The sequence below is a fragment of the Crinia signifera genome, chromosome 2, assembly GCF_055691185.1.
Source record: "Crinia signifera chromosome 2, ASM5569118v1, whole genome shotgun sequence".
Classification (NCBI taxonomy): Eukaryota; Metazoa; Chordata; class Amphibia; order Anura; family Myobatrachidae; genus Crinia; species Crinia signifera.
In genome coordinates, this window is record NC_139218.1 from 17,285,520 (window position 1) to 17,299,195 (window position 13,676).

At 48.1% G+C, this 13,676-nt stretch overlaps 1 protein-coding gene across 1 annotated transcript in view; it reads left to right on the top strand.

Moving 5' to 3' along the window:
• Positions 1-13,676, top strand: part of C2CD2 (C2 calcium dependent domain containing 2) — a 77,611-nt gene that overhangs the window by 40,975 nt on the left and 22,960 nt on the right. The window contains exons 9-13 of the mRNA XM_083171650.1: positions 531-595; positions 2,014-2,135; positions 3,739-3,925; positions 4,326-4,439; positions 4,533-4,657. Coding sequence (XP_083027776.1) covers positions 531-595; positions 2,014-2,135; positions 3,739-3,925; positions 4,326-4,439; positions 4,533-4,657 — 613 coding nt within the window. The remainder of the gene's footprint in view (positions 1-530; positions 596-2,013; positions 2,136-3,738; positions 3,926-4,325; positions 4,440-4,532; positions 4,658-13,676) is intronic.

Genomic DNA, 13,676 nt, shown 5'->3' on the forward strand with positions numbered 1-13,676 from the left:
GCGATATGGTTGCTGAGCGACCATTTAGCCTGCGATATTGGCTTAAATCGTCCTGTGTACAGGGCTTAAGGGGTAAATTTACTACAGCTATTAAAAATAAAGAGGTGGTGTTGCTCATTGGTTGTCATAGGCAACACCCCCTCTTTTTTATTTTTAAGGCCCAGATGTATCAATCTTCAAAAAGTGATAAATAACCAGCAAATCAACCCATAACTGACATTTTTCAACCATGTAACATGACAGTTGGAAGCTTTTTGGTGTATCACTCTCCGTTTTTTCGCTTTTTGAAGCTTGATACATCTGGCCCATAGGATGCAGTGTAATCCGAACACATGAATTGCTTTTCCTGCATTTGTAGCCCAAAAAAATCCCAGAACGCTAAATCTAAACAGCCCTGCGGATCAGATTTACAATTCGGCGTCAGTCCTTAACCAGCGGCGCCAGTCCTTAACCAGCGGCGCCAGTCCTTAACACGCAGTCGGATTAGGAAACTGTTTTTGTCTAATGCGGATTTCTTTATTTCTTCCTAGTGAATTGAATGCAAAATCCAGAGAGTTATTGCTCCAGATTTCGGAAGCCGAGAAACCTGCGGGGAGTAAGTGTGATAATATTATCCTTGTGGTACTATATCGATGCTCCCGGCGGATGTATACCTTGGGAGCACTGCGCTATTTTTAGATGCATTGTACTGGACTTTCACCTGCTATCACGGAATTACATCAGAGTTGAATTTGTAATAATAAGACAGATCCGTCCTGGGCAGAGACGGGAGAGGGGCAATAAAGTAATCTGGTGTTTGCTCAGATTGGAAGGCAGGCAGGCCACTGGTGGAACGTGAGGAAGGGGGGAGGGGGGCTGGAAGTGGTCCATTTACTCGTCAAATTTCACTCGGCGTAAATTTTACTAAAGTTTCTAATAATGAAAAGAAGTGATGTTTCCCATAGCAACCAATCATATGGCATCCTAGAAAATGATAGAATCTGACTGGTTGCTACAGGCAACATCCCCTCTTTTCATTTTTTTTAGAAGCTTTAGTAAATGTACCCCTTTGAGTGTAAGATTCTCCACCTCCGTTTCGGTATGGGGCTCCACAGAAGCACCGTTCCTTTTTTTATTTTGAATATTGGGCGTTTTACTCTCCCTGCGTTTATTCCCCATCTTGTTCCCGATACGGTATTATTAGTATGTGCTGTGACGGCAGCTGTCAGCGTCTGTCATTTATATCAATACAACTATAGAATCATTTCATAACAATGGGGAGATTAACTGTAGCATGCAATATGTATGTGCTGATAATCCCACGCACCTAACCGGCTCCTGCCGTCACTCCGCAGACCGCGCTTGTCACTTTCTGTCACTGATGGGTACCTGCGCGATCCAGACGCAAGACAGTCTCGAGATTCTGGGTAGCGACACGCACACAGGTTATGAGCCCCTTCCTAAGCCTCATCCTCCTTATAAGTGATGAGTGAGACGCATTCTGCTCATCTGTACAGCGTTCAAGGGCCAGTTCAATATACAAGTTACTTTGCTGTATGTCGACATGCTGTCAACTGTCGACATATCATCTTTGTAAACATAGTTGCACAGTGGTTAGCTTAACTACCACCCAATGCTGTGATCACAAGTTGAATCCCTGTTTAGTGTTTGCATAGATTTCTCCTGCGTGTTCTGTATTCTTCCCACCAAACAAATACCTGCTAGTAGGTTGTTTTCTGACTGAAAGTAACCCTTATGTTTGTTTCTGTGTGTGTGTGTTTATTCACATGTGTACAGTGTGTGTGTGTGTGTGTGTATTCATATGTGTACAGTATGTGTTTGTGTGTGAGGTAATTTACACCATACATGCCACTGACAGGGACGTAGCCATGTTGCTTCCTGCTGCGTGCTCTCCTCAGTGAAACGCGTCAGCTGGTGCTCAGCTGTGGGATGTACATTCTGTTACGTACTCGGTGCAGCTGTCCGGCCGTCCTTGTGCACAGGGAAATAATGGCATCTTTCTTGTCTCTGAAGGTCTACCCCTGGCCTGGGCGACTGTGCCCTTGGATCTCTTCAGGAAGAACCCCTCAGGGAGGCAGAACTATGCACTGAGCTGCCAGCCTGGGAGCCCGGTGTCTGGATCTATCAGTGCCCAGGTGGGTCACTATCAACTGTTGGACCGATTTGGGCGAAACTAACGCAAGGTGGCTTGATTGGGTCCAGTTTGGGTTTGCAGCCACTAAGACCCCCAATCCACTAGTGGTCCCGGGGGCCCAAAAAGGGGTCCAGCCACTACACAAAGTGGGTCAGGGAAGCAAGATATGGCAAAGTTGCATTACATTTTATTATGTCAACACTTACAGAATGTCGACAATGGGCCTTATTCAGAGTTACGCGCTATGACTTTGCACAAATAATCCCGTACACAGATACTGTGTGGATATCTGCTGCCACCGCTTGGTAATGGATTTGGAGGCCCACCGGCGGCATCGCAGATATTGGCATCTGCCTTCAGACACAACGCTGGTCGCAGATACTTCGATAATTGTTCCTCAAGTAGCCGACATTCTGATTGTGAATTTAATGCACACCTGGGCATACGGCGCCTGCCGGCACAGGCATGTGCATGTAATACTATGTATTTATTACTTGATGATTATTGCTCGCCTACAAGTATACACTCCCCTTAGAGGCAGCGCTCAGAGCACAGTGTTATCCCGATCTGTGCCTGGGAGTGCCGGTAACCCTGCCAGCAGCCGCACTGACACAGGACCAAAGACCAGATGCTATCAGATATCTGATACAGGTGCTTAAGTCTATTGTTCACAGCAGGATAATGGATACTCTGCAGCTTCCACAAAAGCTCAGTAATACCGCGTATAACCAGTGCAGAACCAGAGGTGTGGTACTGTGCGTTCCCCACCCATAGAGCAGTCGTTAGAGGGGGAAATTTATCGATGCTACATAACTGCTCTTTTGGAGATTTATCAGAACTTGGGGAGAGATAAAGTAGGGAGAGAGAAAACACCAACCAATCCGCTTTGGTCATTTTTCTGACACTTCCTGCAAATTGGCTGAAGCTGATTGGTTGGTAATTCAAATCTCCAATCTTTGATGAACACCCCCCAGGATGAGGCCGGGCAGAGCAATAGAAAGATGACCTCAAAGTTAAGGTGCCCACACACTAGAGAGCAGCGGTGTGTGGTAGATGGGGTTGACTCATGGGTGGGGGGGCTGAGTGTTTGTGTGGGGGAGCTACGGCGGGCACACACCTACATAGCATTGGCAAGCACGGAAATCTTCCAGGGGATAACATTTTTCTGAATTCTAAAGGCCCCCACACACTAGAACAATTTTTTGGCCAATTGTCCGATTTCCAACCGATCGTCCGATACATCGGCCGATTCCCCCCCCCCCCCCCCCTCGATTATCAGTAAAAATCGTACAATCGGCCAAAAAATCGTTCTAGTGTGTGGGGGCCTATATTTGCAACTATTCTAGGAGATGGCAAGCCGGGTGGTGGAATCACAATGTTGAATTCTCTATCTGCCCCAGCCAGGCAGCAGAAGGCTATCTGTATGCTGATTGGTGGAGGTTGCCTGTCCACTGATTGCTGTTTGTTGGAGGTTGCCTGTCCACAGGGGTATGAAATACCTGTGGGGTGTGCAGTAAGCCAGGAAGCAGCGCAGTGGGCGGAGACCAAATCCACTAATGTTCTAACCGGGCAACTGACATTTGTTCTGTGTTTTTATTTTTAAGTTCCTATTTGTGGAACCGAACGAAGTGAAATCCTGGATTGTGCCGCCCCCCGTCCCTGCAAAGAAAGTAGAGAAGGACCGTACGGTCATGCCGTGTGGGACTGTCGTCACCACGGTAACTTCAGTGACCTCAAAGCCGCGGACGGAAGGGAAGAGCCTGAACGCCAGCTACACGGAGAAAGCGTCCGGTAGGGGAACCAGTAAAGCGTGGTATTGGGAACGTTTGGTTTGGCAGAACCAGTGCTTTTTCTAATCCTTTCACAGTCAGGCGCAGGCCGCTACACCAGGGGAAGGGCTGGCACTAGCATTTATATTGACTTGCAGTTGCGACTCCAGCAAGACTTAAGATCTGACTCCGCTGCGCCCGTCTTTGAAATGGGCTGGTAGCTGAAAGTTGCTTCTATATTGTTCCTTTTTATCCCACTTCACGGAAGCCTTTAGGCTGGGTCACCGGTGTTTTAGTTCCAGTGTATATTGTACTGACAGAGAAACGTGGAGCCACCCAAGGGTGGGGATTAAGCTACAATGGGGCGGGTGTTTGCAAGTTGGCTGGTTCTGCCCCCTAACAGATTTGTATCTCCCCCACAGAGTCACCGTCTAACACCCCCCCTAAAGTAAAGGTGATTGAGAGAGACTTCTCGGTACAAGCCATCCCTTCCCAAAGCGGTCCGGTCAGCAAGGCGCTGTCCTCGTCAGATACAGGTGAAGTATTCGGGACTGGTCTTGGTCGGTTTGCTCCGTGTCGTCCAGGAGTTTTCCTTATTGTAGTGAAATGTTCCTGGTTTGTGTTCCCAGAGCTCCTGATGCTGAATGGCTCGGACCCCGTCGCAGAAGTCGCCATAAGGCAGCTCAGGGAGTCCTCCAAGCAGTCGCTGAAGTCTCCCCGGAAGAGTACCATCATTATATCCGGGATATCTAAGGCAAGTGTGCAGCGTTCCTGTGCATCAGCCAGGTGTATTGTATGAGTGTGCAACATTCCTGTGCATCAGCCAGGTGTATTGTATGAGTGTGCAGCGTTCCTGTGCATCAGCCAGGTGTATTGTATGAGTGTGCAAGGTTCCTGTCAGCCAGGTGTATTGTATGAGTGTGCAGCGTTCCTGTGCATCAGCCAGGTGTATTGTATGAGTGTGCAAGGTTCCTGTGCATCAGCCAGGTGTATTGTATGAGTGTGCAATATTCCTGTGCATCAGCCAGGTGTATTGTATGAGTGTGCAAGGTTCCTGTCAGCCAGGTGTATTGTATGAGTGTGCGACGTTCCTGTGCATCAGCCAGGTGTATTGCATGAGTGTGCAGCGTTCCTGTGCATCAGCCAGGTGTATTGTATGAGTGTGCAGTGTTCCTGTGCATCAGCCAGGTGTATTGTATGAGTGTGCAGCGTTCCTGTGCATCAGCCAGGTGTATTGTATGAGTGTGCTTCATTCCTGTGCATCAGCCAGGTGTATTGTATGAGTGTGCAGCGTTCCTGTGCATCAGCCAGGTGTATTGTATGAGTGTGCAAGGTTCCTGTGCATCAGCCAGGTGTATTGTATGAGTGTGCAAGGTTCCTGTACATCAGCCAGGTGTATTGTATGAGTGTGCAGCGTTCCTGTGCATCAGCCAGGTGTATTGTATGAGTGTGCAGCGTTCCTGTGCATCAGCCAGGTGTATTGTATGAGTGTGCAGCGTTCCTGTGCATCAGCCAGGTGTATTGTATGAGTGTGCAGCGTTCCTGTGCATCAGCCAGTTGTATTGTATGAGTGTGCAGCGTTCCTGTGCATCAGCCAGGTGCATTGTATGAGTGTGCAGCTTTCCTGTGCATCAGCCAGGTGTATTGTATGAGTGTGCAGCGTTCCTGTGCATCAGCCAGGTGTATTGTATGAGTGTGCAGCGTTCCTGTGCATCAGCCAGGTGTATTGTATGAGTGTGCAACATTCCTGTGCATCAGCCAGGTGTATTGTATGAGTGTGCAGCGTTCCTGTGCATCAGCCAGGTGTATTGTATGAGTGTGCAGCGTTCCTGTGCATCAGCCAGGTGTATTGTATGAGTGTGCAGCGTTCCTGTGCATCAGCCAGGTGTATTGTATGAGTGTGCAGAGTTCCTGTGCATCAGCCAGGTGTATTGTATGAGTGTGCAGCGTTCCTGTGCATCAGCCAGGTGTATTGTATGAGTGTGCAGCGTTCCTGTGCATCATCCAGGTGTATTGTATAAGTGTGCAGCGTTCCTGTGCATCAGCCAGGTGTATTGTATGAGTGTGCAGCGTTCCTGTGCATCAGCCAGTTGTATTGTATGAGTGTGCTTCGTTCCTGTGCATCAGCCAGGTGTATTGTATGAGTGTGCTTCGTTCCTGTGCATCAGCCAGGTGTATTGTATGAGTGTGCAGCGTTCCTGTGCATCAGCCAGGTGTATTGTATGAGTGTGCAAGGTTCCTGTGCATCAGCCAGGTGTATTGTATGAGTGTGCAGCGTTCCTGTGCATCAGCCAGGTGTATTGTATGAGTGTGCAGCGTTCCTGTGCATCAGCCAGGTGCATTGTATGAGTGTGCAGCGTTCCTGTGCATCAGCCAGGTGCATTGTATGAGTGTGCAGCGTTCCTGTGCATCAGCCAGGTGCATTGTATGAGTGTGCAGCGTTCCTGTGCATCAGCCAGGTGCATTGTATGAGTGTGCAACGTTCCTGTGCATCAGCCAGGTGTATTGTATGAGTGTGCAACGTTCCTGTGCATCAGCCAGGTGTATTGTATGAGTGTGCAGCGTTCCTGTGCATCAGCCAGGTGTATTGTATGAGTGTGCTTCGTTCCTGTGCATCAGCCAGGTGTATTGTATGAGTGTGCAGCGTTCCTGTGCATCAGCCAGGTGTATTGTATGAGTGTGCAAGGTTCATGTGCATCAGCCAGGTGTATTGTATGAGTGTGCAGCGTTCCTGTGCATCAGCCAGGTGTATTGTATGAGTGTGCAGCGTTCCTGTGCATCAGCCAGGTGTATTGTATGAGTGTGCAGCGTTCCTGTGCATCAGCCAGGTGCATTGTATGAGTGTGCAGCGTTCCTGTGCATCAGCCAGGTGTATTGTATGAGTGTGCAACATTCCTGTGCATCAGCCAGGTGTATTGTATGAGTGTGCAGCGTTCCTGTGCATCAGCCAGGTGTATTGTATGAGTGTGCAAGGTTCCTGTCAGCCAGGTGTATTGTATGAGTGTGCAGCGTTCCTGTGCATCAGCCAGGTGTATTGTATGAGTGTGCAAGGTTCCTGTGCATCAGCCAGGTGTATTGTATGAGTGTGCAATATTCCTGTGCATCAGCCAGGTGTATTGTATGAGTGTGCAAGGTTCCTGTCAGCCAGGTGTATTGTATGAGTGTGCGACGTTCCTGTGCATCAGCCAGGTGTATTGCATGAGTGTGCAGCGTTCCTGTGCATCAGCCAGGTGTATTGTATGAGTGTGCAGTGTTCCTGTGCATCAGCCAGGTGTATTGTATGAGTGTGCAGCGTTCCTGTGCATCAGCCAGGTGTATTGTATGAGTGTGCTTCATTCCTGTGCATCAGCCAGGTGTATTGTATGAGTGTGCAGCGTTCCTGTGCATCAGCCAGGTGTATTGTATGAGTGTGCAAGGTTCCTGTGCATCAGCCAGGTGTATTGTATGAGTGTGCAAGGTTCCTGTACATCAGCCAGGTGTATTGTATGAGTGTGCAGCGTTCCTGTGCATCAGCCAGGTGTATTGTATGAGTGTGCAGCGTTCCTGTGCATCAGCCAGGTGTATTGTATGAGTGTGCAGCGTTCCTGTGCATCAGCCAGGTGTATTGTATGAGTGTGCAGCGTTCCTGTGCATCAGCCAGTTGTATTGTATGAGTGTGCAGCGTTCCTGTGCATCAGCCAGGTGCATTGTATGAGTGTGCAGCTTTCCTGTGCATCAGCCAGGTGTATTGTATGAGTGTGCAGCGTTCCTGTGCATCAGCCAGGTGTATTGTATGAGTGTGCAGCGTTCCTGTGCATCAGCCAGGTGTATTGTATGAGTGTGCAACATTCCTGTGCATCAGCCAGGTGTATTGTATGAGTGTGCAGCGTTCCTGTGCATCAGCCAGGTGTATTGTATGAGTGTGCAGCGTTCCTGTGCATCAGCCAGGTGTATTGTATGAGTGTGCAGCGTTCCTGTGCATCAGCCAGGTGTATTGTATGAGTGTGCAGAGTTCCTGTGCATCAGCCAGGTGTATTGTATGAGTGTGCAGCGTTCCTGTGCATCAGCCAGGTGTATTGTATGAGTGTGCAGCGTTCCTGTGCATCATCCAGGTGTATTGTATAAGTGTGCAGCGTTCCTGTGCATCAGCCAGGTGTATTGTATGAGTGTGCAGCGTTCCTGTGCATCAGCCAGTTGTATTGTATGAGTGTGCTTCGTTCCTGTGCATCAGCCAGGTGTATTGTATGAGTGTGCTTCGTTCCTGTGCATCAGCCAGGTGTATTGTATGAGTGTGCAGCGTTCCTGTGCATCAGCCAGGTGTATTGTATGAGTGTGCAAGGTTCCTGTGCATCAGCCAGGTGTATTGTATGAGTGTGCAGCGTTCCTGTGCATCAGCCAGGTGTATTGTATGAGTGTGCAGCGTTCCTGTGCATCAGCCAGGTGCATTGTATGAGTGTGCAGCGTTCCTGTGCATCAGCCAGGTGCATTGTATGAGTGTGCAGCGTTCCTGTGCATCAGCCAGGTGCATTGTATGAGTGTGCAGCGTTCCTGTGCATCAGCCAGGTGCATTGTATGAGTGTGCAACGTTCCTGTGCATCAGCCAGGTGTATTGTATGAGTGTGCAACGTTCCTGTGCATCAGCCAGGTGTATTGTATGAGTGTGCAGCGTTCCTGTGCATCAGCCAGGTGTATTGTATGAGTGTGCTTCGTTCCTGTGCATCAGCCAGGTGTATTGTATGAGTGTGCAGCGTTCCTGTGCATCAGCCAGGTGTATTGTATGAGTGTGCAGCGTTTCTGTGCATCAGCCAGGTGTATTGTATGAGTGTGCAAGGTTCCTGTCAGCCAGGTGTATTGTATGAGTGTGCAAGGTTCATGTGCATCAGCCAGGTGTATTGTATGAGTGTGCAGCGTTCCTGTGCATCAGCCAGGTGTATTGTATGAGTGTGCAGCGTTCCTGTGCATCAGCCAGGTGTATTGTATGAGTGTGCAGCGTTCCTGTGCATCAGCCAGGTGCATTGTATGAGTGTGCAGCGTTCCTGTGCATCAGCCAGGTGTATTGTATGAGTGTGCAGCGTTCCTGTGCATCAGCCAGGTGTATTGTATGAGTGTGCAGCGTTCCTGTGCATCAGCCAGGTGTATTGTATGAGTGTGCAACGTTCCTGTGCATCAGCCAGGTGCATTGTATGAGTGTGCAGCGTTCCTGTGCATCAGCCAGGTGTATTGTATGAGTGTGCAGCGTTCCTGTGCATCAGCCAGGTGCATTGTATGAGTGTGCAGCGTTCCTGTGCATCAGCCAGGTGTATTGTATGAGTGTGCAGCGTTCCTGTGCATCAGCCAGGTGTATTGTATGAGTGTGCAACGTTCCTGTGCATCAGCCAGGTGTATTGTATGAGTGTGCAGCGTTTCTGTGCATCAGCCAGGTGTATTGTATGAGTGTGCAGCGTTCCTGTGCATCAGCCAGGTGTATTGTATGAGTGTGCAGCGCTCCTGTGCATCAGCCAGGTGTATTGTATGAGTGTGCAGCGTTCCTGTGCATCAGCCAGGTGTATTGTATGAGTGGGCACTACTGTTCCTGTGCATCCAGCTCTGTGTATTGTATGAGTGGGCACTGTTCCTGTGCATCCAACTGTATGTATTGTATGAGTGGGCACTACTCCTGTGCATCCAGCTGTATGTATTGTATGAGTGGGCACTGTTCCTGTGCATCTCCAGCTGTATGTATTGTATGAGTGGGCACTGTTCCTGTGCATCCAGCTGTATGTATTGTATGAGTGGGCACTGTTCCTGTGCATCCAGCTGTATGTATTGTATGAGTGGGCACTACTCCTGTGCATCCAGCTGTATGTATTGTATGAGTGGGCACTGCTCCTGTGCATCCAGCTGTATGTATTGTATGAGTGGGCACTGTTCCTGTGCATCCAGCTGTATGTATTGTATGAGTGGGCACTACTCCTGTGCATCCAGCTGTATGTATTGTATGAGTGGGCACTGCTCCTGTGCATCCAGCTGTATGTATTGTATGAGTGGGCACTGTTCCTGTGCATCTTCAGCTCTGTTCTTCACTGGTCTCTTGTTTCCAAGTTTGATCCAATGTGTTTTATTTCTGTTACCTGTGGGAACCAGTGTGATTGTTTTTTCATGTGGGTGCCAATAAGTTACTTTTTTCCTGTGGGGCACTGATAAGCTGGGTACACATATGTACAATCGTCGGGCCGTTCGTCCGATCTGCGGACGAACGGCCGTTCGATTGTATATATGTGTACGCTGTCCCGATCCCTTCGTTGCGATCGATAAACGGCCAAAAACGCTCTTGGCCGTCCACGGTCGGTCGGTCGCAGGTTCTTTGCTGCTTAATATTCTTCCGACAGGACGGCTCCATATCGAAAGAAAAGTGACATGTGTACGCACGTTCGATCGATATGCAGCCCGTTCCTGCGATCATTCCTCCCAAAAGCAGCACGCCCATGTGGGTGTTGACTAGCTGCGTCATCCCTCCATCAGCGCAGCATGTAAACAACAGGAAGTCTTCTCCCCCGTACTTTCCGCGCCATGCTGTTAAAGAATATTCGTTGTGTGTGCATTCCTTTTGAAATAAATAATCGTTGTGTGTGCATTCCTGACAGATATAGTTATAGAAGATAGATAGATAGATAGATAGATAGATAGATAGATATGTGATGTTCATTGTTCTGCATAAACACTTAACATTTATTAAGAAATACTGACAAAAAATACTGTGAACACTTTGTTTATTTGGGTGGTCGGACCTGAACAGAGTATCACATACAGGTGCTTGCGTTAAGGTGTAGCAGGAACGCCCACCCACCCAAAAAACATAAAAACACATTTGAACATGGTGGTGTATGTAGTGGAAAGCGGGCCCACGGCAGCAACGCATCACATGGGAACATCCCGGCCTGCTCACATGTGATGCATTGCTGCCGTGAGACTGCTTGCCATGACATAAGTGCCAAGTGTGAAGGTGTAGCAGGAAAGCCCACCCACCAAAAAAACATAAAAACACATTTGAACATGGTGGTGTATGTAGTGGAAAGCGGGCCCACGGCAGCAACGCATCACATGGGAACATCCCGGCCTGCTCACATGTGATGCATTGCTGCCGTGAGACTGCTTGCCATGACATAAGTGCCACGTGTGAAGGTGTAGCAGGAAAGCCCACCCACCCAAAAAACATAAAAACACATTTGAACATGGTGGTGTATGTAGTGGAAAGCGGGCCCACGGCAGCAACGCATCACATGGGAACATCCCGGCCTGCTCACATGTGATGCATTGCTGCCGTGAGACTGCTTGCCATGACATAAGTGCCACGTGTGAAGGTGTAGCAGGAAAGCCCACCCACCCAAAAAACATAAAAACACATTTGAACATGGTGGTGTATGTAGTGGAAAGCGGGCCCACGGCAGCAACGCATCACATGGGAACATCCCGGCCTGCTCACATGTGATGCATTGCTGCCGTGGGACTGCTTGCCATGACATGCACCATTTTAAGGTGCATGCTGCTGGCCTCCAAATAAACAAGAAGGAGAAAAAAGTAAAATAAAGTACACAAACTATTTTTTTACTTTATAATGCAAACCGTTATAAATTTTTTCATATAAAGAGTGTACTACTGCTACGCCTTTTTGGATTTTCGTAATTTTTTGGGCTACGGTATGGACTTTCCCGCTAAGTTCTTGTAGACATTTATGGACTTGTGTCATGTTTTCTTGCATTGTGCTTTCGTCGCTGGACGTGTCAGGTGATGGTGTGTTCTTCTCCCCCTCTGCACTGACATCTGAAATCTCGATGATATCTATAATAAGTACAGATAAAGAAATGTTTACCTTTCCACAAATGATACGTCACTATCCCATAAAGATGATTTGCAGTATACACTCACCATCTACACTGCTGGTGATCGCAATCACTTGGTGGCCCTCTGTGGTCCCTTCCATCGGCTGCGCAGCCTGGATATCATCTATAGTGACAAGGTAAAGTGACATATTACTACCCCTTGTTGTGTGTATAAAACATGTGTTGTTCTGTTGGTGTGCTGGTACAAAACCTTACCTGTTGTACTCTCCTTCTTTATTTTTAGGTTGGAGGCCCTGTCTCTGCCTTCCTCATGTCTTCTCCTGGATTGGATTTCCTCTGAGTAAAAACAAGCAACATGTCAGCAAAACACACAAAATGTAATGGATCAAGACAGTATATTAATAAAGCCACCTAGGGCATTGGACTCACTTCTTTTAATAATTCCACGAATTTTCTTGAGCTTGGCCTGCTCCTTGTGCTTCAGGTCCGACCACCGTTTTTGGAGCTGGTATTTGGACCTTCTTTTCCCAAACTTCTCCTTTATCTCCTTGTATACACGCTGCATAATAATTTCTTTTCTATAATTTGTCTTGGGGTATGTTTTTCTCGAACAATCGTAGTCCCTTCTATCCAGCATTTTGACCATCAGTTCCACCTCTGCAGATGACATGGCGGATGCGCGCGTCACTTTTTTCTCCTTGTTGTCAGCGATTTCTTTATCTGTTGTTATCAGTGCTGAATTGGAAAACAAAGGTTCTGTAGGTTCTGTACTGGCCTCCCCCATATGCGGTGGCGCCAGACCCTCCGACATGGCTCCTCGATGTCCCGTGTCTGTGTGACGCGAAGCACGTGAGTGGGGCGGAGATTCCTGTGCTCATCCAATCACTGTGTTTCAAGCCACGTTCAGCACGAAAGAATATTCCGTCGTTGCTGTTGGATTGATCGGAGCAGCGCAGCGAATTTTCCGGACTGTATCGACATTTATTTCGGTGAGTATTAAAACAAAATGTGTAGTTTTCTATGACAGGGACTTCAATCTGTGGGCCATGGGTATGCTGGAGCTTGTAGTGACCGTGTATCCTATGTCCCACAGAGTTTCAACTCCTGTACTACAGTATAGCTACAGTATATCTAGTGGCCCACAGACTGAACACCTGTACATTAAATGGTTTATGGTGTGCTTTGTGTATCAAGAAAATAATATGCCTTTTTATTTTATTTTTTGGAACAGAAATTCAACCATGGCAGAAAAAAATGTCGAGTTCATGAAGGACTTCATTGAGGCCTACAGGGATCAAAATTGTCTCTGGAACACAAAATCCAGAGACCATTCCAATCGGCAGAAGAGGCTATCTGCTCTGGAGGAGCTGGTGAGGGTGAGCCAAACATACTACCCCACAGCAAATGTAGAGTGGGTCCGGACTCGGATTGCCAATATGAGGACCGTCTTTAAAAAAGAACTGAATAAGGTTGAGTCCTCAAAGCGGTCTGGGGCAGGGGCAGACCAAGTCTATGTGCCCAGGCTGTGGTACTACGACCTGCTGGCCTTCACGGTGGACCAGGAGCTGCCCAGGGATTCGGTCAGCAACACTTCAAGGAACCAGCCTGCCCCCTCCACCTCCGCGTGCAACCAAGAGGTTTCTGATGACACCATTTGCGGCACAGTAAGTAGACGGATTTTATTTTAAATTTTTTTTTCAAACCAGATAAATATAACAGCAAGTACAGTATAAAAATTGTGAACATGTAAAATTAAAAGGGGGGGTATCGCCCCCTGCAACTGACCTCTCTGTTGGGCACAACAGAGAGGTCAGTTGCAGGGGGCGATACCCCCCCCTTTTGGTTATACATCGTCAATTTGACCTTCTCTGTGGCCCTAATTCTGGTTCTTCTCAGTGGTGGAGCTATACTCTTATCCGCCTGAGAACACAGTGATCAATATTCAGACATCGCAAGTGCATTTACCACATTTTT